Genomic DNA, 23,652 nt, shown 5'->3' with positions numbered 1-23,652 from the left:
AGAGAGGTATGGAGGGGCGAGGTTGTGAAAGGCTTTGTAGGTGATGAGGAGAAACTTTAACTGGATTCTGTGTTGTATGGGGAGCCAGTGGAGGCTTTGGAGGACTGGAAACGCGGGCAGCTGAATTCTGGTTGTATTGTAGTTTGTTGATGATTTAAGACTTAATGATCTAAGACTTAATTGAAATCAGCCAGCACATTTCGTACAATTTATTTCCCTGCAGGATGTTTTACAATACAATGATAAGACATACAATTTGACAACACACAGGGAAAAGGCCAAATAGATGTAATCTCAAAACCAACACACACAAACACACATGCAATTGCGATATTGGACCTTTTAATAATGAAGAAAATAGATGCGTATATAGAAATATACGTGTGTTTTGCAGGGAGATACTGAGAATATATGCATTTATACGTAAGTATTCACATGCTTCCAAATGGCTGTTGCAAACCCTAGACAGTTAGTGAACGTGCATATCTTAAATACAAACAAAAAACAACAACTCTTAATTTGCTGTTTTTGTTTCAGCAGTTCCGTTGCGATAAACAGTTGAGACGTTTGACACAGTTCTATCCTAGGAATTGACAGAGCAGGGTTTAACCAATCACATGAGTTGTCAGCTGTATGAACAGCCAATCACAAGCGGACTTTTGTAGAAGTAGGCGTATACGTTGCCGTGCGTATTTAAACAAAAAGGGGCTGGGCTACCATACAGTGGGTTCCGTTGTTTTCATGAGAGTAGATGTGTTGTTGACGTTATCGACGATTTTCCAAAAACCCTTGACCCGTTTCGTTAAACTATTCGGATAGGTAGCTCGTTAGTTACAAACTCTGATCGAGTCGCTAGGAAAAAAGCGACTTGATTTAGCCAATACGAGCCTCTTTGTGAAATCAGGTCGAAAGGGATGCCGCTGCAGACAGACTCCGACGGACGCCAACAGTCTCTGGATTTAATCTCATCGCATTTAATCGGGAAGAGCAGTTTTTCTATAAATTTAAAAAGCCTCAGAATAACGCATCCTCGACCGAGTCCTTGTGTAAGATGCTTAAACTCGAGTGCGAACTAAACGCGCAGCTGTGAAGACAAGTGACAGCAGCGGCAAAGCCATTAGCGAGCTAGCGGCGGGCTAACGGTAGCTGGTCGTCAACAAAGCGGAGAAGGGGGTCGCTAATCTTTAGCGAAGAAGAGGAGATTCTACGGGTTCGACTTTTTGACGTTTCCGCCCGTGCTGGACGACATCGCTCGGTGAGTGAAATGTGCGGAAACGTCGACGTTACCGAACCAAGAAGACGATTTGTCAACTTCGATCGAGCGGAGTGGGGGAGGGGCGGTGGTCTACGCGAAGAGGAAATTGTGTTTTGACTTATAAATTTGTCCTCGCGGGGCGCTGTAGTCCCTTCCAAATTATTTATATACACATATGTTGTTTTTTGTATTAATGCATTTTGTTTAGCTACTGGCTCAACCAATGAGGTTGGCTAGGAATTTAACGAACATAGCAAACGTTACCGTGGTGCTGCTACGCTTTTTGCGGTATCGGTACGTAAACAGCAGTCACGAAATGCACCGTAAAAATAAGTTTGCTTAAACGCTGGTTTCCTTAAGTGACGTTTGACTAACATTCACTTTATGTTGCTTTTTTGTTGTTGTTGCAGATCGCAATGAAACTGTTGGAAAGCTCCAGCTTTGAAGCCCTCGGCTCTCGACTGTGTGTCGAAACAGGAGAGTCTCGCATTCTTGGCAGGTAAGGGCCAGGATTTCATTGCAACATTAACAACATACCCCAGCAATGTCATTTGTGTGTGTGTATATGACACACACACACACACACACACACACACACACACACACACACACACACACACACACACACACCTCCAGGAGCAAACTGAAATCTTAATTGCAGGGTACAAGTAGGGTATTTACAGGCTTTTAATAATATTTTCCAATGGTCTGCTTCAGTTGTGGTTTGACACTATAGAACACACTCTCACTTTTTGTAGCACCTCAACACAACAGTCAGACTTTAGCTAGATGTTGTGTTTATACCAAAATAAGAGCCACTGTAGTCAAGCTTGCTGGAAGTTTTCCGTATACAGTATAAACCTGGTCTGCTATGATGTCATTAACCAAGGAGGAAGTGTATGGGAGGTGAATGGGGTAATATACGTTAATAGTTGGCCAATGGTGCATGTTTTTTTTACATAGGTTATGTAAGGACTCCAGCAGGCTTGCAGTTTCGGTGACAGTGCGGTTACATAAAGGGCAGTGGGTTGGGAAGTTATGCAGCCTAGTCTGAGCGCAGGGTTGTGAGTGTGTGGGCTGTGAAACTGAGCTTCTGTGCCGATTGTGACCCGGACTGACGCACAACATGGTGTCCTCTCGCACCACTCTGTGGCTATTTGGAGGCTGTTGTGAAGGGGTGTTATTGGAGCATATGTATGCACACATAAACACGTACAATGATACTGCATGATAGCTGAGTGCTGCTGCAGCTGCCAAGGCTGCTTAGTGGATTACTGAGGCAACCCATCATGCTGCAGGCTTTAGCTAAACATGTCAGGCTTCTAGTATGTATGAATGTATGCAACAAATCGTTTGATTTTAACATGAGACGGTATCAATGCTCTGTAAATGTTGCACAATTGTTACAAAATACATGAAACTAAAGTTAAAAAACACAGCTGGTGTTCCAGTGTAAAGGCCACTTGTTTGGTACTGAAATATAACTATTAACTGTTCGTAAATAGTGTCCACTAATAAGTAAATGCATTAAACCATCTGCTTGTGTTGTGACCAGATGTTAACGGAGCTTGTTGCTGTTTTTAAAATACCCTTTTTCATGTTGATCTTCACTCGGCTCCAGTCTCGTTACTCAGTGTTTTTGTCGGCAGGTCAGCTGTGTTGTGCGTGGAAAACCATGGCAGTTGTTTCCACTGTGGTATTTGCTGCCACCCAATGTCTCTATAATTAGGCTGGCAAGGCCAGTGAGGGTCTCAGCAGTCGGTCTTAAGTTGCATAACCTTTTGCTCTTGCATAATCCATCGGTGGGAGGAAGCAAAATAAACAACTCCAGTCTGCTCCCCTTGCATATCTCTTTACAGTGGCGTCTGACCCGCAAACATGAACAAGCAATTTGTTTTGCTTCATGCTTGTATGAGGTTATAGTTTCAGTTCAGGTTATAGTTTCAGTTCAGGTTTATTTTGCTCAGTGAACCCATTATAATAATACCATATTTGATCTGATACTTTTTTTATTTTCCCCAAATAAAGAAGTTGCCAAGAGTGCTTGCTTGGAAAAGTATTCTGTATTATTGCTGCTTTTCTACAATATTTGTTTTATTGTTCCCATAACACCTGTAGAGAGAACAGGAATAGTTCAGGCTTTATGTATTTGATTTGACTGCATTATGTTAACAGCACACGTGTCATTTAGCTCATGAATATTGTGCACGTGGTATTATATTATGTATTTATATTGTTTGTTTTTCCTGCAGGATGGAGAGCTACTCGTGCAAGATGGCAGGCGACGATAAACATATGTTCAAGCAGTTCTGCCAGGAGGGGGAGCCCCACGTCCTGGAGGCGTTGTCCCCGCCTCAGTCCACCAGCCCTTCCAAGTGAGTACTATCGCCCACAATGAAGGACGGCGCAGAGTGTCACTAGAGCCCTTAATCAATATTTAGATGACTTTTTAAAACTTCTTGTCCGTCTGTACAGGCTGGGGAAGAGCAGTGAGGACGGGGAGAACCCCTTGAGTGATAAATGCTGCAGGAAGACTCTTTTCTACCTCATCACCACGCTCAACGAGTCCTTCAGACCGGACTACGACTTCAGCGCCGCTCGAGCCCACGAGTTCAGCCGAGAGCCCAGCCTCAACTGGGTTAGTGTGCTCCTCTGTAGTCTGCCCACTGGGGAGGGAGAAAAAATATTTTCTATACGACTACTTGACTGTAATTATCTCTGTCTAGGTGGCTAATGCAGTGAACGGCAGCCTGTTCTCCGCTGTGGGAGAGGAGTTCAACTCTCTGGGGCCGGAGCTGTGGAACACCATCGACCAGGAGATCAACCTGCAGAGCTGTGACATTTACAGGTAGGCGTATGCTATATAGCAGATGATGTATGCCGCTGAAAATCCTTGCGTTCAGCCAGTTCTAAGCTTGCCGTGTGTCCTTAGCTACAACCCGGATCTGGACTCTGACCCTTTTGGTGAAGAGGGGAGCCTCTGGTCCTTCAACTACTTCTTCTACAACAAGAAGCTCAAGAGGATCGTATTCTTCACATGTCGCTCCGTCAGGTCAGCAGCCGCAGCACACGCATCCGCTCGGATGCTATTTATGGAATAAGTAGTTTATTGAATGTAACATCAGGGAGCATTACCTAGATGCAACCTTCATATAAGAAGTGCTGGAAATAATCGCTTATTAAAAGATGACAAAGGTCTAATCACAACAAGTCGTGCATACATTTGAGGGTGTAAAAATATTTCCCACCTGCAGCGTCTTGAGTGGCTGTGGCCGTGACTGTCTTGACAACGAGCTGGACATGGAGCTGGATGACGAGGAGGAAATGGACGGCTTCACTGAGGACAGGTTGAATAATAATAATAATTATTATTATTATTGATTCACAATATGGTAGGGATAGGATGTAGCTTCTTGATATTCTATATTGAAAGGACGAAGAAGGTGTTTTGCTTATTTAGTATTTCTTGTGCCAATGCAGTTCTTCTTTGATGGAAGACGCGTTTCAATTAGTTTACTTTATATTCTCATCTTCTCTCAGGTTCCCCAGAGTTCTGTGCGTGTGAACTTCCCTGATGGACGCACCTCGGCCAAAGAATATCTCGGCTTTTCCTCATTTTTTTTTTCACCCCCATTTTTAATTTTGCTGGCTCATCCAATGCCATTTTCACGCTTTAGACCAATGCATGTTTGAAGCCTTCTCTACTGTTGGCAGTGATTTGTGTACCGTGAGCTGGTGAACATTTTTTAAAGACTGAAGTAAATTTAAAAGCTCCACTTTTCTCCAAAGTGGAGTTTGATCCTCTGCGCCAACCCCAAACAGCACACACACACACACACAAAAGCTTCTCTCCACCTGCCACATTTCCAAAGACCCTTCCCGGACGTTTGAGAAGAAGGTGTCGTAATGGATGAGTGGCAAATAAGACTGCGAAGCGATCTGAGTTTCTTGCAAATGACGTCGCGAAGGGGAGTCCAGAAAGCACCAGCATCGATGGAAACTGGCAGTTTCAGCTTGATTATGTTTAAACTGTGCTGGGTCCATGAAACCCAGTGAGGACGGACTGACTGATAATCAGTGAACTCATCTGTTGTTTCATTGTTTGCTATGTGTGTTGCTTTTTTATCACAAAGTTGTTTTCGAAACTGCTGCAATTATAACTGAAACTTGTATTAGTTCATATTACTGCAAAAGCTCACCTGTACTTTAGACCGTAGGCCACAGCCGAGGAAACGAGGCACCTGGGTTGCAGCAAAAAGTTTTTGATAAACATCCTGATTCAATCTCCTGTTATTCAGCTCCATGATTAATCTTGTATGTCGTCTAAATCGAGTATTTTTTCACTCCCCCCTAATCTATTCCTGATTAATCCCTGTTTCTAAACGTCTGTCTTGCCAGTGTTTTTATTTGGGTCGTGCAAAGTTTTCATTGAAAAGTGAATGTATAATACAATGTAGAGAAACAAATATTACAGTAAAATGGCTGTTAGTTGTACTTTTTTCTTTTTTTAAATATTGAGAAGTTTCTTTTATGTTTCTTTTATGTTCCTTACAAGTGGTGAGGAGTCGTCTCTCGACTGCTCTGTGCTTGGTTGGCAACTATATTGCAGATGAGAATAAACTGTTTGAATCCTACTTGGCTTGGATCTGATTAAGATGCATAATCACCTTGTTAGGTTGGCTTTTTTTGTGTAAAGGTTTGGCATGCGCTTGTAAATACATATCTTGTATTCCTTTAATTTGATCTATCTTTCACTGACTGGTTATTTTCAGTTCCCTTTCTTCTTTGCTTTGTGAGCTCGAGGGTGAAGGTTTACAACCTCCATGAAATGCATTAAAATACCCGATGTTCCCTAATCTGTGTTAGGTCTAATGGACCATCAAAGTAATCTTCAGGGATTTGGTCTAAAATCTACTCAAATCGTTCAACGTTTCAGCACAGGGAGTTTCATTTAGCACTTTAATATTGGTCACTTTTTTTTTGGCATCTGGTCTGCAGGATCCTAAAAGTGGCTTTAATTTAGCAACAATTCTGGTTATTTTCCTAGAATTGACTTAAATCTTAATTTAACAGCATGAAATCAAAACTGTTAAATGTAGGACACTGACTTATTTCAACAGATTATACAATATTTTAGAACATACTATGATTAATTTGACATGCTAATCTGATTGTTTTGGACTTTTTTTAAAGTAGGATTTTTTTTCCAATATTTACTTATTTCAACACCTTTTATATTGCACAATTTTATTTACTTTAAACAGCACAATTATTTACTTTAAACAGCACTATGAATAATTGTAACAGACTGACTTTACTATGACTTATTTTGACATACTACAGCTTTTCTTGTCAACCCTTGTCACTCAGTTTTTCCATTTGAAATTGACAATCACTAAAATCACATCTTTTAGAGTAAAACGGGTGCAGGGAAGGTAACATTTAGCCCAAACTTGTAAGTAAATGTCTAGTGTTCCTTTTAGCCAGATCTAGAAGTTCTCAAAAATGTTCAAAATAATATTCATAATAATCAAAGTTCAAAAGAAACTTTTATTGAAACAAACTGAAATACAGTACATGACCCAGATTGACCACCACCACACTGACTGAAAACAGACATCAAGGTAAAGCTGTAAACCTCAATGCTGCAAAGAGTCTGACCAGTTCACCCTTTTCCCTCATGTAAAAATACCGTGTACCATAAAGTAGAGACCCAGAGGTCCTTCCTGACCGAGATGGACACCAGTTCTTCATCCCCGTTTTGATTCAGACTCCATGAAACTCAAGCACCTCGTCCTCTACAGAACTTGCAAAAGGGCGACATGGTTTCAAAGTGCATTGATCCGTCACAGAGTTCAAAGAATTCTCCCACCGGGTCAAAAGGAAGGAAACGAGGGTAAGTAACAATGGCATGGTTAAGGCTGAGGATCAAGTACTTTAACTATATGATGGCCAAAATATTGAATTAGGATTATTGTAATGCTAATAAACCACCTTCAAGTCCAGGATGTTTTATAATAACAACTTCCCCATAAACATGTGGCCTTTTGTTTACAAGTACAAAATGTTCAAAGAGAACAAAAAACAGGTCAAAATGGTGGCAGAAAATTAAAGGTTTATCTGAGAATGCAGTGGATCCGTTACAGAGACCTGCAGAGCACCAACGATTTTATGTTAATACAAAACCCGTCTAAATGACGACTGAAAAGTATAAAATAAGCAAAAATTAAAATAAAAACTCATAATGCATCAGACAAAACTTAGTGTTTGAATTTAAAATACTGTCATCAAAGCGGAGTGTTGTACTTGAAAATAATGATGTTTCAGCCATTTTACGCTTTTAAAATATATGGCTGAAGGGTCAGTTTGAAGAAAAGGTTTGCATGACAACCCTTTACACCATTTGGCTCAATTACACACAAGTATAGGCTCAAAGTTAATAAAGAAGGGAGCTTTATATTTGACCACATTTTAATACGGCACCAATAGGTTCTAGTGTGGCAACCACCAACAATGTAGCTTATGAAACTGAAATTATGTGTAACAGAAAAAACGATGAGAACATTATTCTGAAAAACTCCCATGTGCCACCGTTCCCATCAAAGCTGGTTTCAAAATACTGCTTGTAATCCTACTCGTCAATTTTCTTTACCTGAACATGAACACACTTATGAAGAGGCGATAAGTACAAAAATAATAGAGCTCCACCAACGTGATGTTCATGGCATGCTCTTGATATGATGTAACATGATATGTGTGTAGTGTAAATCACGTCCAACCCTGCTTTGCGCTCGGACACTCTTAACTTACTGAAATGATCTCCTCCTCTTTTACTGGTAATGATCTCCTCCTCTTTTACTTGTAAAAGCGACTTCTCGTTCCAGATATCCAGGTCAGTTCATCAGTTCTGGTCCATTTGGGAAAAAACACCAGCTCCACTGTGACGATTAGGCTGTGGAACGTGTCACTGCTCCTCCGTCTTGTGCCGTCTCCAGAGGCCCAAAGTCCAAGTTCATCATTAAAAAAATAAAAAGTACAAATAAGCCGGTAAGGACAGGCTGTTGCCACCGTGTGGGCGGTGCAGGTAGTCGGGCCATCGACGGCTGAGGGAGGGGCTATCTGAGTCCAGCCCTCGATGTCATCCACTCAAGGCCTTGGCATAAACTGGAACAACAACGGACACGAGTCAGAATATTTCAGTGTACTTAATTCATGGCAGGTTATTTCCTCTGGCTGCACAAAGTATTTACAATATAACTTGTGATGGACAAATAAAGTTTAATGAGGCTTTCTTCCCGTTTGTGCTGAGAAAAAATGTGGAGCTGCGAGGCTTTGAACTCGGCACACAGCGACACCTGGTGGTTTACAGAACTCAGAGCAGCCGTTCAAGACCAGATTAAAACGCCCAGTTTCAATGTGTTATTCATTAAATCCATTATTATATGTTTTTTTCCACAGATGGCGTAGTAAATGGGGCACATTAAATGTACATGATATAATTTTTTCCCCATGAAATGCTATTGGATATTATTTACCCCCTGTGGGTTTTAACATTCATGTGACATCTTACATGGACCGAAGACGTAATGTGATGCAATTCAAGCATGTGTTTATGAAAATAGAACTTTCTTAACCCCATTTATTGGTACCAGATCATTCCATATTTAAATCTCTCTAGCGCACATTGATGTATCCAGATGGACTTTAGTACACAAACAACTTATTGAAATCGGTGTTGTTGCTGTAATAACTAGTCAAAACATCCGTTTACAGCTTTACCACTGTCTCATTGTTGATTTGTATAGGAAACAAGATATTGATAAAGATAAGATATTATTAAAAAAAAAACACCTGTATAGTGAGTGTCAGGGTTGGGATCATCAATGTCTAAGCACTGAATTAATACAAAATCCTGCTGACTTCATCACTTTCCACGCACACATACGGACATAGAGCGCTCACCCCTCTCCTGTGAGTGCACAGCAGGACTGTATGTGCCAGGGGTGATCTTTGATGGAGCTCAGGGTGAGGTATTTGGAGATCTCCGCCGCGGACATACAATCCTTCATATCCTGCTTATTGGCAAATATCAACACAGCTGCTTTCCGCAGGTCCTGAGGGGAGAATGAAGAGAACAATGAAACCATAACCTCGCTCTCTGCCACCTTTTGAAGCTCCAAACAATGTGGCAGGGTAAATTATAAAAACAGAGTGTGTGTAGTCTGCTTCCTGGTGGCCAAACAAAGAGATGTTAATGTTTTACCTCATGAGCCAGCATCCTGTAGAGCTCCTCTTTAGAGATGACCAGCCTCTCTCGGTCTGTGCTGTCCACCACCAGAATGATGAACTGCAGAGTGGGAGGCAAAAAAAATTATCACACACACACTGACCTCTTTTCAAAAAAGACATTTACAGCAATGAAATGCAACACAACGGGTGTGCGTTTTAAAGCCAAGCGCCTCACAATGGGTACTGGTGACTGCTATGCTAATAACCCCTCTTTGAATGAGAGCGAGTGACCCTGTGGGACAAAAGATCAGAGGCACGTTCGTGTCGGTGGGATGTGAGCGACGCCATTTAAAAACCAAACGACTCAGGAAAAAGTTTCAACAACACGCGTTATCCAACATTACTGTGACCCAAATCACTGCCGGAGATCGACGGGAGTCTGACAGTGGAACGAAAGAGTGACGCTACCATAGTAACTGCAATATATGGTTCCTATAGTAACTGTAGGGCTCCTCGTAACAAATATGTAGTACTTCTCTGCCATGAATCTCAGTTTAACTGCATAACAGAGTATATTGTATTACTACTCTAAAATGCTGCATTAACCTTTTTATGAGATCATGTTTTTTACTGCTGAAACTATGGCTTCAACTAATCATTTTCTCAGTTAATCGATTCATCTTTGATATAAAATGTTTTTGAAATAGTGCTCATGACATTTTCATTGTCTCCAAGCCCACGGAGATGTGTCTTTAATCTGCTTGTTATGTCAAACGGTATTCAATTTACTGTCATATGAAAAAGAAAATCCTTTGAGAAGCTGAATAAAAATTAAAAAAGGTGTAATTTCTGCTTGAAAAAATAGTCTAAAACACTTCATTGATTATACAAAGAGTTGAATCGTTGTTGCAGCTTTAGAAAAAAGAAGATTTTTTTTTACTCAAGCATCAAAAACCTAAAAATATTCACTTTACCATCACATAAGACAGCGACAAAGCAAATCCTCACAATTGAGAAGCTTGAAAAATGACAGAAAAAGGTCAATAAATTACAAAATAGTTGCCAAATAATATTCAGTCTGCCGACAAATTGTTTCAGCTCTTTAGCAGAGACGTGTAGGAGAGCAAGAGCAGAGGAGTCGGGTCACGTGTGAACGGGTGTGGCCTTGTATGTCCTTCTGACCTGTTCTGTGGTCGATTGAGGGTTAAATCCACACCACTATCCCGTGTCATGGCAGATGTTACATCAGGAACGTTTAATTCATGTGGTTCCGCAGAGAGCTCTCTTTAATAAAACACATCTGCCTCTGGTGTGACTCTCCCTGTTCTTCTTCTCCTTTCTCCAAAAAAACACTGCGGAGGCTGACCCTCGCTTCGCTTTTCAGACAGGCCCCTTTGTGAACGGGTGACCTCTGACTTGGGCGGCCCCTGCTGCCGTCTGTGCTCCGAACAAACACACCAGCTGCCACGCTCGGGAAGAAAAACCTGCTGCTGGACGAGACTTCTGTTTCCCTCATCTGCTAGAAAGCAGAACACGGTGTACAAAACACGGTCTAATAACGCTGCTTGCATTTCTCACCTCTGTATTGGAGTAGTAGGTGTTCCAGGAGGACCTGAGAGACTCCTGTCCTCCTATATCCCACATCAGGAAGTGAGTGTTCTTCACCACGATTTCTTCCACATTGCTTCCGATGGTGGGCGACGTGTGGACGACCTCGTTCATCAGACTTAAAACAGAATCATAAAGTTAGTTTTTTGCTGGAGCAGGACGACGGAGTTAAAGTAGGTTCCGACTGTAAAATTGAGGAATAGAACGACTTACAATTGGTAGAGGATGGTGGTTTTCCCTGCATTATCTAGTCCGACGATGATCACCTTGTGTTCTGCAAAACAAAGACAGTACAACACAAACGTCAAGAGGACATTTGTTATCAAGAAAAGAATCATGTGGAAGGAATTCTCTCCATCAGGCACTGTAAAAACACTCAGTGTCAATGAGTACGTCTTTAGGTAGAACTGGAGTCAGTCAATGCATTCATGTCAGTCATTGCTGCCCATTCAAAACCACACAGGCTGAACTTATTTCAAAACCTTCTGACCTCTCCTCCCCCACCAGTTTCGCTGAAACTACAGGAACTTCTTTCCATTCGTAAAAACCCGCTGGCACAGTTTGCAACAGTCAAGGCTTTGACGGCCGTGAAGCAGACAAACATAACGGACTAAATGCAGAATAAGAGCGGACACAGACGTGCCAAAATATCCCACTTTAGTGTTTTGACTTTTCCGGCCTTCTGAGGCTTTTGGCAGCGGAGAAGGAAGGAAGTCTGGTCAGAGGTCTCCCAGGTCTGACCGTCTCTATGCACTCTATAAAGAGTACTTACTTCTAAAACAGTAATGTGTTTATTCTGCAGAATTATAAACAAAAATATTTGTAATATTACTAGGAGAAAAAAAAGAGAGCAAATTTGCATGCAAGTATCTTTGATATTGATGTCTTGGTCTCGTGCCACGAAATGGAGCCCTTTAAAGTGGTGACACTGCTTTTCTGAGGCACACTGCAGCAAAAATTGAAGAATAAAGCAATGCAAATAACACAGACACATTTAAACACCATTGCCAGCCCCATTTATGTGATCTAATTACTGTGTTGTATACATGTAACTACTACTCACTCTCCTCAGCTCTACTCTCTTAAAAGTGAATGTAATTTGACACTGTAATCCAGAATGAGGGCCTGGCAACAATGCTAAACAGCCCAAACGGCATTAAGACACGAGGAATTCATATATATTCAACATCAAACGAGGCTTGGGCTTCACCCAGATCCTTTGTTACTTCAACTCCACTCAAAAACTTTCCTATTCCCTCACTACAGCAAGAAATACTGACATATAGGGAAAAAACTACTGAACCAGTAATATGCATCTTAATTGATCCCTCAATCAAACAAAAACACACACTTGTACTATGTACTCAGGCTTCAGAGGTGTAAAATGTGGAGCTGCTAATATTTCACAATATCATCAAATCAGTTAAACGAGTGAAGGACATGTGAGCAATTTGGGGTATTTAGGGTAAAATGGTGGTATTATACTTTTTCTTTCACTAGTTTCTTCTACTTCTAATATTTTATTATTATCTCCTTTTTGTTTTTCACTTTCTGACGAATATTAGTGGATCATAATGAACACAATAACAAATAATAACTCTATAGCTCCATAAAAAAAAGATACATGACGGACGAGTACATTTATTCTGGAGAGTCTTGGGAAAGTTATATAACGTGGCGAGTCCTGGAAAGTGAAGTAAAGCTGACAACTGGACGAGTAGGCTCGATCAGGTTTACTGTGACTTAATCTACTCATGTTTGTTGACACACTGATAAACGGATTAACGCTAACTATGCAGAGTGGTGAGTTGGCTAACTGTAGTTTTAACGTGCGAGTTAAACAAAAGACACTAAAGTCACGGCGAGATGATTCACCCCCCGTCTGTTATTATTGGTAACTGACTGCGGCTCACTTTGTGCAAACGGACCAGCCGTTATGATCCAACGGTCCAACGGCCCACTAAGGGGTTCGTGAGCCGTTAGAGTTCCACCCACCTTGGTTACAGAAGAAGCTCCACAGTTTGGCGAATATGAGGCCCATTTTTTCCGGTTTAACGTCCTCTCCGTCCGTCGACAGCACCGAGCTTCTCCGCCTCTCGAGTCCACGCTGTACAATCCGCGACGCGCTAACATTAGCTGGATGATCTCTCGTCCGCAAAACGCCTAGCCGACCCTTTGAACGCCGACTCCATGCGGCTCGGACGCAAAGTTAAAGGTAGCTAACGTGCAAAAACGGTGTGCGGTAACATTAAGATATGGGGACGTATTGTTGAGCGGCTCCGGTGGACGTTATAGCCGTTAAAGGGACAACTGCGGCGCAGTGTTGACTCTGCTGCTGCTGGCCGTTGGCTGCCAATAGTGGTTCACTTGAAAAAAAAAAGCAACCCCAGCTCTTCAGTTCTTGTCCTTTTACGTGATGACGTCAAGACGTTGTTACGCGGAGACTTTTTATTTTTTTAAAGAGCTGCTCTCAAAAATAACGCTTTTAAAGTGTGACGCGAGGCTTTTTAAAAAGGGGGCAGATATAAGTATGTTCTTCATTGACACATGCAATATTATACAATTATAGTTCATAGTGTTATTTCTCATTGCAAAGCTTACTTGGCCCAGCATAACAGAAACTATTTAACTGTTAAATTGTTTTATGTTTCCTTTCACGATGCGGACAAATGTCATTTTTACTGTAGTTTCTGATATATTATCCTAGGTATTTTCTTTTTATCATTTATTAAAGTTGTATACTCAGAAGTGAAAATGTGTTTTAACGGCGGTACTTTATTTTAATTAGTTAATTGTAGAACTATAGTGTATAATATAAGTGTATAATAACCCCTTAAAATGTCCTTATATCTTCTTACAACTAAATTACAGTGTGTATTAAGCCATTTATTAATACACACATATATCATACTTGGTGATCAACAGGCTGCATTACTTCCATAGCGATTTAACTACTGTCATGTGACCAAGCTCGTGACGTATGCGGAAGTATTTGCCAAAACACAAACGATCCATGCCCCACAGAACGTGAGTACTTAAAGATTATTAACAATGCCTTTACATCGCCTTCACACTTCTATTAGATAAGTAATCGAACTGACCTCTCATTATTATGAATAAGCGGATGTGTTGAATGTGATTGATTGCGTTCAGATTAAACATGTGAACCCTGTGTGGGACGTGAAGTACTCAGAGTCTATTATAGGTTTTGTTCAATATCGTTAGGAAGTCACTAACTCATGTCTTTACCACAAATCGATTCCATTGTTTTAATATTTAACGTGTTGTATTTAATTCCGAAAGTGCCAAAGGATTACGAGCTAAATTAGCTATTTATTGTCATTTAGCTCTCCTCTAAAAATGGCACTATTTTATTATGATTGTTAACGTTTTATTAATAGCATGTATTTATCTGTATTTCAATACACTGTTGGCGTTAATCATGTATTTAATGCTTTTCTTAAAAATACAGACAAGCATGAACCAATGCCACAGCATATACAACTTAAGATAATTTGCACATATACAAAGAGATACACAAAACTTAACACAAAATACATACCAAACACACAACTCAACAAGACAATACGTACATAACAGAACAATACATAAACTATGGACAAAAAAAACAACAATTTTCAAACAATAGCATTCAACTTTTTCTTTTTAAAACATTTTTGAATTAACTTTAGTTTAAAGTCATATCAGTTACGATCATTTTTAATTCTGTGGGTAAAGTATTATAATAACCAGTATTATTGTTATTAGTAATAGTATTATTGCTAGTAGTTGTATATAAGTCTCTGTAGTGTGGGAATAAGTCACTGCAAAGAGGTGTCTTTCTTCTTTGAATTTCCACCAGACTGAAAGCATTATAGTTTGATGGATTTTTTGTATCATCCAATCAACATGAGAGGTTTCCAAACTGTTTTTCTACATTCTCCGACAGCAGTTCATCAATCAAGATTATATTTTTTATTGATCTGATATTTTTCTTTCGTGCAGATTGAAGAAATGTCTATTTTTCCAAGGATTTCACTGAAGCCTGAAGTCACTGATTATCTCCGGAGTGTCTTCTTAAACAAGGAGGTAGGGATTTAAATGTGATTTATTTCTTCTGGAGAATCATAAATACACCTCTTCCTCTCGTTCAGTGGAAAAGATAACCCAGGAATGAAGCGGGAACCTTGACTTAGATTTAAGATAAACTGATTGTTATCCGTACAAATTCCTCCAGTAAAACACTCCCGGAGAAACCTTTGGCTTTCCAACTAAACACACATCTTCATTATTTTTTATAGCCTGTTTATCTTTTCTTTTGTCACATATATTTGCTTAATGTCCTCAGTGGTAGCTCTGGTTCTGGGAAGAATTTATTAATTCTGTTTAATCTGGTGATCTGAATGAGGTGGAAGTCGTTTTATTTTACCTAAATATACTGAAAGATGACCGTTTTGTGGGTACATGCTGAACTCAAGTTCCTGATGGTTTCCTAGTTGTTTAAATCTCGTAACTTAACATCATCTTGTTTGCGTTCAGGTGTTAGCTGCAGTCGGCCATCAGGAGGCAGAATGTCGTTTCCAGAAGCTGCTCACATGTCTGTCTCACCCTCCCTCTCACACTTGTGTTCGGGCCAGCACTCATCTCGCTCCCCTGGAAGAGATCCGACATAAGTTAGGAGAAGAGCTGAAAAAGGTGGGAACGAAATAGGAAGTGAGGAAAGTAGCCACAGCGGTGGTCAGTCAAATCCTAATAATTCAGTGTGTTGTTTTTATTTTGAGCAGCAGATGTTCAGCTCATCCACAGAGGAGGTTTCCGTTCAGATTCTTCCTCACCCGCGAATTCCAGATGTGCTGCTCCTTCCCATCGATGGCCCGAGGTATGTAAGGAATGCTGGAACAACGTCAGACGAGTCTGCTCAAAGGAGCACTCACTTAGCCTTTAAATGCAGTATCAGTCCGACCGATGGGCGAGTGTTTCCTGAGGGCGAACCCACATGGAATTATGACAGACAAAAGAAAAACACTGAAACTTTTTGTCTAACAATTGCAGTTGTGCACAATTTTTAAGATGTGAGTTTTGATCCAACAAGATAAGAATAAAATACAGTAACAGCACAAAAATGTTGTTTTAGGAGTCAATAGTGGTATTATTCCATATATATACACGCATGTGTGTGTGTATATATATGTATATATATATATATATATATATATATATATATATATATATATATATATATATATATATATATATATATATATGTGTATAAATGCACATATACGAATAAATATATGTATATATGCAAAATTAAAATGTATATACTGTGTATATGTATGTACACATAAATATATATATATATATATATATATATATATATATATATATATATATATATATATATATATATATATATTTGTATTTGTATTTCTTTGTATGCACCTTCAGACAAACAATCAAATGAAAAAATATAGTTTAATTCTCCATTTACGCTCAGATAAACTGTATCTCTAGAACCCAAGTGAACCGCACACTGCCAGGGTCCGAGGTTGTCCGATGAGATGTTTGATCTCCCTAAGTCTCCCGTCTCTCTCGTGTTCTCAGACCTGTGAAGCAGCTCAGCTCGGAGGTGGTGGTTGGTGCTCAGTGTGGCAGCGCCGTGCTGCGAGGCGCTCACGTCTTCGTCCCGGGGATCGTCGCCAGCCCCAAGTGTAAGACTCAAAGACAGACGCTGTTAAAGGCGATCTACATCAAAGTGCTTTTCCTTTGTTGATTGAGGTCATCTGGCAATGAAATCTACTCGCGCTTCTTTGTCCTCAGACATGAAAGCAGGAGACGCGGTTTCCGTCCTCTCTGACTTGGAGGGTCGGTGCACCCGAGGAGCCACCAGCTTCCAGGGAAACCGAGTGTTTGTGGGAAACGGAGTCGCTCAAATAGACCGCTGCAGCATCTTCTGCACAGCTGAACCTGCCAAGTAAGATCAGATAAAACCGATTGTATCGTCCCAAAGGAAATATTCTTGGACCAATACAGTTTAATATCTGCATGTAATGAGTTCTTAAAGCGGCTGTATGGTTTTAAAAAACAAGACAACTGTGTATTGGCCACACTCCCTCAGGGTTAAACAATCATGGTGATGGTTTTACATTTGAAAAATAAAACATACTCAGTCAGTGTTGTCTATTATTTCAGAGGAATAGGTGTTCGGATGGTGGAGCCACTTTACCAGAGTCCTTCCTTCGATGGTGTTCTCCCCAACATGGCATTCCTACAGGTATTTAAACTATTATAATGTATAATAGAGCTCTTATGTGCACTGCACCTCATTATCAGTGTCATTAAACTGAGGGTTTTCACTTGTTGTGCAGAACCTTCCCTCTGTAGTTGTGGGACACGTTCTCGGGCCTCGTCCTGGGGAACGGATCCTGGATATGTGCGCTGCACCCGGAGGGAAGACCTGCCACATCGCTGCACTCATGAGGGACCAGGTACAAGTTACAGATGTTTGCTGCTCCAGGGATCAGAGGGAATATTTAGGGTTTCAATCTGAGAACGCTGTCTATAAAATCGGGGTCGCAAGATAAATCTTAGGGGAAATCGATAAATGGCACCATTGATAGTCAAAAACATATTTCTTCTAAACTTTTCTCCTTCTCCAATAATTAATTACGGGAGGGTTTTTACCCTTTCAGGCTTCTAAAAGCAAATCAATTAAAAGCTGTTTAAGAAAGGCTGTTAATGGACTTATCAACCCTCTGATGAAAGGTCATCATAGACTTTAGGTGGACACGAGCCAAAAATGTTGGGAACCACTGAGCCAGAATATTACTGTTCCTAAGAGTCAGAGGATTCCTTCATGCTCTCCTGAGTCGACTGGTTGTTTCTTTGTCCTCTGTGAAGAATACACAGGTTAAATGGTTATATCATGATAATAGTAATCCAATAAGTTAGTTACAGGCTTTCGTTTAACAAAGAAAAAAACGTCATGAAAAAACAGAATTAGCTTTAAATTGTAAACGAATCCATTAGAAAAGTCTTACAATTAAGATTTCTGTGTTAATTATATAGGGTTTACATTTTAGGACACATTTTATCTGCAGGAATAATCAGTGGTGGAAAGTAACTCACTACATTTACTTAAGTCCTGAGAACAACTTTGAGGTACTTTTACTTGAGCATTTCCATGTTATGCTACTTTATACTTTTACTCAACTACATTTATCTGACCGCTATATTCACAAAATACTTTCCATATTTGGCTTATTACTTTAACCATATCATCGGCTTCTTAAACGTGATAAAGCGGTTCTCAGTGAATTTTCTAAAATAAACATTTTCACGAGTCTAGAGACTAGTGCCTCATTTCTAGAAATTTAAATTATATATGTGTTGAAATATATAGTTTTTTTTAAGATGAGAAAGAATATTTATAAAATCAGCTGAATGTCGTTAACATACAAATACAAGAATGCATCAGTGTTAATAATCCTTACGTATATTCTTTTTTTTGTTACGGTACTTTAAGTACATTTAGCTGATACCGTACTTTAACTTGAGTACGATTTTGAAGTATTTTTTTAATTATTATTATTGTCGTTCAATACAACATACAATACAAGAATGCATCAGTGATAATAATGACTTTATATTCATATATATGTACCTTTTACTTTTGTTAATTTAAGTACATTTAGCTTATACTGCCCTTTAACTTGAGTACGATTGTGAGTGCAGGTATTTTATTTGGAATGAAATATTTTTTAATAATTATTTTGTCCGTCTGTGTCTGTCTCCCGCAGGGCGAGGTCGTGGCTCTGGACAGGATTCGAAATAAGATCGATCGAATCCGCCAAAATGCCCAAATGTTGCATTTGCGTTCAATCAAAGTTTATTGCTTTAACAGCACTCGCGCTGTGAGCAGCGACCCGGCGCAGGGAGCTGAAGGTACAGACTGGCAGAAGGGACACAAATAAATATATTATAATAATAATAATATTATGTATATACATCACTTGTGTTCTGAACGTGTTCCAGGACCTCCCTTCCCTCCTGAAAGCTTTGACCGGGTTCTCCTGGACGCCCCCTGTAGCGGACTCGGGCAAAGACCCATCATGTCCTGCACCTGGAGCCTCAAGGAGATCTGCTCCTACCAGCCGCTGCAGCGCAAGTTGTTCCACGCTGTAGGTTTGACCACACGCAGACGAGGCACTTCATCACAAGCGTAGTAACTCAGTTTGACCACTTGGTGGCAGCATCGGACAAATATTACACTGCTGTCTGATTCTACTGCTTGAATTCACATTTTAGGGGGGAAATACACTTTAAGATTATATTATTAATTAAACTATAGTTTTAGCTGTGACTGATGGAAATATTGCACTACCAAGACCTACCAAACGGGGCTTCACACTGTTTAAGGAGAGGTTCAGTGAATGGAATAAAAAAATATGACATTATTTAATACGTCAGACACAAACCAGACTCAGACTTTAAAACTTAACCTTTTTTTTTAAACCCAATCCCCTGATGCTGTAATACTGACAATTTTGATTTATACGCTAGAATGTTTTCTATGATTTTAAACTGAATTGGCTGTGAAACAAACTACAGGTGTAGCTTTCAGCTCTGAGGGGGAAAATATGTCACCAATAAAAAAAAACTTCATGCATTGTGACAATTTATAGTTAGAGTCAGAAATGCAGCTCTAGAAAAGATTTCGACGTTGAGCTTACTTTTTATACAAATGTACATCAATGTAGAATAAAACTATCGTGAAATGAGTTTTAGAGTGGTTTTGCTTTAAGCATGGCGAACAGATGGATGACTAGAAGGAGATTAGACTCCAGTAGAGTGCAGAGGACCTCATTTATCCCAGTGACATACAGCCGAGTGCTCCATCAGTGTTCACACGCACCTCCTTCAAGTTACACAGCATGAAGACTGAAGAAAGACTCATGTTTGTCCCCATGATGGGAGACAGTTCGACCTGCAGTTATTTTAGGCCTCTATGGGGGGCGGACCTGTTAGACAGCTGCTTATTAACAAATCCAGCAGGTACAAAACAACATTGTCATTAATGAGGAGTTGTGAGTCTGGCCACCTGATGACTGAAAGTCCAATATCCACTCGCTAAGTGCTCCACTTTGTTCACCAGCTGATGTCAAACCGTGTCTGCTGAGCAGGTAGTGCACAGGTGCATTTTACGGCTTAGCCGTGGGACCAAAACAGTCAAGTTTGTGGACCGGAAAACTGTACCGACGAGCTGAAAACTCACAATAAAAGCTCCGTAAAGTCGGGGAGAATTCATCTCTACGAGTAAGCGCTCTCACATCGCGTCACGCTGTAAAAGTATTGATTGTAGGTCTTCGTGTATTGCAGGCCGTGCGGCTGTTGAAGAGAGGCGGGGTTCTCGTGTACAGCACCTGCACAGTGACGCTGGCGGAGAACGAGGAGCAGATCGCCTGGGCCCTCGAGACCTTCCCCTGCCTCACGCTGCAGCCTCAGGTAAACACACCGGGCGGACACGCAAATCTGGAGAGAAGATGTTCGGGGACCTCCTACATATCACGCTCTTGTTTTTCCAGGAGCCTCACATCGGCGCAGAGGGCATGCCGGGAGCCGGCCTGTCACCTGAGCAGCTGCGCCTCCTCCAGAGGTTCAGTCCCGAGCTGAGCTGGGACCAGACAGCGACGGCGGCCCCCTCGCTCCCCTGCAGAGCCGACGGGGACACCATCGGCTTTTTTATCGCCAAGTTCCTGAAAAACTGACCGGCGGGCATGTTTTACGCCTTTCAGCGGCATCGGGCTCTCACACGAGACTGCAGATGGGAACAATAGTGTTTATGTTACAACACCGTGTGTGCTTTGACGGGGCCGTGTTGACAAAGACGCTCACTGTGCTGTTTACAGCATCTGCCTCTTAACAGCTGCTCTCTGAAACTGCGGGCCATATAGGGATAAGCTTTATAAACACCGAGGGCAGAGGAGAGGGGAGTGCCAGGGAAAGAGAGAGGGAGGGAAAGAGAGAGAGAAAGAGAGAGAGAGAGAGAGAGAGAGGCACGTGGGGATGGAGTCTGAATGAGTATTGGCAAATGCAGCAGCGCTTGCATCGCCATAACAACAATGACGACACAGCTGCCACGGGGACAGTGGATTTGCTGGATCTCGGACACCAGGAAGTAGCGTGCAGAAAGAGGTCATGAGTGGTATTAGTGTGTTTTTAGTAGTGGTGGCACCTCTCATGAAAACGTCTGCTGCTTGTGAGAGAGAATTTATGCCGCGTGTAGTTCATCCACCAGAAGGACATCGAGCCTTTATTTCACAATAAAATGTACTTCCCCCGTCTCTTCTTGTTCGTCATGTTTATAGCAAGTGCAAATAATATAATTACGCTCATGAAACATTGGTATAAATACACATTACTAATTTAATTCAGAGCAAATTGAATTACGGGTGTCCTTTACATCGGCACAGAAGTTATAGATTTGTGCCGACAGCGCACAAACATCTGGCCCTTTCTCCCATCATGCAGCATTTTGAGGACCTTCACAATGACCTCAGCCCAATCCCTTTTCCTGGGAATACCATCACCTCTCATACATGTGCGTCCACACACATCTGTCTGGGACTGCCAGCTGCACGCATGTAGACTGCTGGTTAAAATGGCCGCTTTTTTCTCTGCTGCACCGAACGTAAACAGTGGTGAAATCCTAAAATCAAATCGGCTGCACCTCTGTGAGCGCTTGTCTATTTTGGAGGCGTCTGTGCGTGGAACAGCTATTTCAGATGCATCCCCTCAGTATTGTCGTTCATGTCGATGTTGTCATGACGACTCAGGAGGAAGGCCCCGATGAGTCTACCTCCATTTTTCAGCAGAGCTTCAGATGACTATTTATAGACGCCCCTCTCCTCCTCTGTCTGGGTCTTCTGACAAAGCACACATCAAATCTTTCTCCCTCTGCGTCAGTTCATTGTTGTCAACTTTATTCTTTATATTTATGCATTATGTACATACACATGTACACAGTTAGAAAATCTGTAGTGCTACCAACGTAGCATAGAAATGGAGTCTTTTATAATTACAATTGTCAGGCAAAATCAAAGAAAGTGAAGGGGCAGGGTGAGTTTGTAAACGGAGGGGCATAATTCAGATTTTCTGTTTCGTGAATCAATATGAGAAGATTTAAAAGTTGATCCAACGTCATCGGCTCTTGAAATAGATTGTGTTCGTCAGGGGAGTGAACAAATGGGAAAGGACAAAACTAATTTTGTCTGGTAAACATTTTTGAATAGTTTGAGTAGCAAATGCATCTTTTTCATTATTTTAGTGAGGAACATACGGAGGAAGAGGTCCTCACATGAACATTCTTTAGACTCTGGAGTTTAATTAAGTGGGAATTAAACAACATTCATTAGAAAAAGTGGGTCAGACTCAAGAAAAGATTAACCTTGTTGGAGTTTTGGTTGTAGACCTACAGTAAAGTTTCAATGTCATATCAAATTTCACTTGAAACCAACGTGAATCAGTAAAAGTGCAGATTAAAGAGTGTATCAATGTTATAAAATGTTTCTGGACCCATACAAAGAACAGTACTGCATGAAAGTTATTGTAGAACTTGTTTGTCCTGGAAAGCAAGACTAAGGTGCACCTCGAGCGAGGCTTAAATACGTTAAACCCAAATGTCTAAAATCATGGACGCAGAATTTAAAAAGAAACTAAGCCATAAATGATGAACATAAAATCAAAAGGAGTAGTCTGACACATCGGGGAATATGCTTATTTTCCTTCTATTGCCGAGTGTTAGATGAGAAGATTGATACCACTTTCGTATCTTTTTTTAAATGTGAACCTGCAGCTAGCGTTAGCAGCTAGTTAGCTTACAGTAGGTTAGCTTAAGTAAAACCAAGACTTGTTGTTTTTAGATGTAGTTTTCTGCACAGACTAAACTAATGAGATATAAAGTGTTAATCAGTGAACTTTAAATGTCCGGGGGCCGATAGCTGTGGCTCATATTTGAGTGTTATGGATCTTCTCATCTAGACTCAGTTGGCAGTTATTCAGGTTGCGAAAACTAATGCAGTCTAACACAACAGTCTTGTTCCTGTTGTTTAGACCACCATCATTCATATCAATGGGGGTGGACAGAATAATAGAAACATCTTCCAATACAACAACATAGAATTCAACAGCTCAACATTACAACCGTCAAGAGGGTAGGATTCTTTTGCAGGACTGTTGTTTTGGACTGCATTATTTGAGCTAGGTGTACCTAATAAACTGGTAGCTCTCAGCAAGACAGCGAACAAGCGTATTTCCCAAATTGATGAAACTACCTTTTTAAACAAAAGACCGCTGCAAAATACAGCATCAAACTCCCTTGGTTAGTCAACCGTTGCAGTCAACCCTAGCAGTAGTCTGATGGAACAAATTATTCAAGTGGTAGCAAGCAAAATTAATAAAAATACAAAATAAAAATTGCTAATCACAGAAAGCACAGCTCACTACAGAAAAATAAATTCTGCTTTTGTGTCATGCTTTATCAAACACAGGTTTAAAATATG

At 40.7% G+C, this 23,652-nt stretch overlaps 3 protein-coding genes across 4 annotated transcripts; 2 read left to right on the top strand and 1 right to left on the bottom strand.

Annotated features, from left to right (window-relative positions):
• Positions 1-738: 738 nt before the first annotated feature.
• maf1b (MAF1 homolog, negative regulator of RNA polymerase III b) lies at positions 739-5,889 on the top strand. 2 transcript variants are annotated; one of them, XM_079234012.1, is made up of 8 exons: positions 739-1,255; positions 1,666-1,754; positions 3,508-3,630; positions 3,731-3,893; positions 3,982-4,103; positions 4,188-4,307; positions 4,510-4,602; positions 4,796-5,889. In XM_079234012.1, exons 2-8 carry the CDS (start codon positions 1,672-1,674, stop codon positions 4,818-4,820), a joined length of 729 nt encoding a protein of 242 aa, XP_079090138.1. In that variant the 5' UTR covers positions 739-1,255; positions 1,666-1,671; the 3' UTR covers positions 4,821-5,889. The 2 variants fall into 2 exon arrangements, with proteins under 2 accessions (XP_079090138.1, XP_079090137.1); XM_079234011.1 differs by having other exon boundaries at positions 4,510-5,889.
• Positions 5,890-8,360: 2,471 nt separating this feature from the next.
• Positions 8,361-13,193, bottom strand: arl8 (ADP-ribosylation factor-like 8). Its single transcript, XM_079234585.1, has 6 exons — positions 13,088-13,193; positions 11,306-11,366; positions 11,063-11,210; positions 9,519-9,602; positions 9,218-9,369; positions 8,361-8,419 (listed from the first exon to the last, which is right to left on the bottom strand). Exons 1-6 carry the CDS (start codon positions 13,131-13,133, stop codon positions 8,371-8,373), a joined length of 540 nt encoding a protein of 179 aa, XP_079090711.1. The 5' UTR covers positions 13,134-13,193; the 3' UTR covers positions 8,361-8,370.
• Positions 13,194-15,106: 1,913 nt separating this feature from the next.
• nsun6 (NOP2/Sun RNA methyltransferase 6) lies at positions 15,107-21,435 on the top strand (the record flags this gene model as incomplete). The annotated part of the gene is made up of 11 exons (XM_079234455.1): positions 15,107-15,181; positions 15,632-15,787; positions 15,877-15,971; positions 16,697-16,803; positions 16,913-17,066; positions 17,285-17,366; positions 17,461-17,580; positions 18,892-19,036; positions 19,127-19,272; positions 20,471-20,596; positions 20,677-21,435. The coding sequence occupies 11 exons, from the start codon at positions 15,107-15,109 to the stop codon at positions 20,857-20,859; spliced, it is 1,389 nt and encodes a 462-aa protein (XP_079090581.1). The 3' UTR covers positions 20,860-21,435.
• Positions 21,436-23,652: the final 2,217 nt, after the last annotated feature.

Source organism: Taurulus bubalis, assembly GCF_910589615.1.
Source record: "Taurulus bubalis genome assembly, chromosome: 18".
In the NCBI taxonomy this organism is placed as follows: Eukaryota; Metazoa; Chordata; class Actinopteri; order Perciformes; family Cottidae; genus Taurulus; species Taurulus bubalis.
Note: the sequence above shows the minus strand (reverse complement) of the source record. Positions and strands in the feature narration are given on the sequence as shown.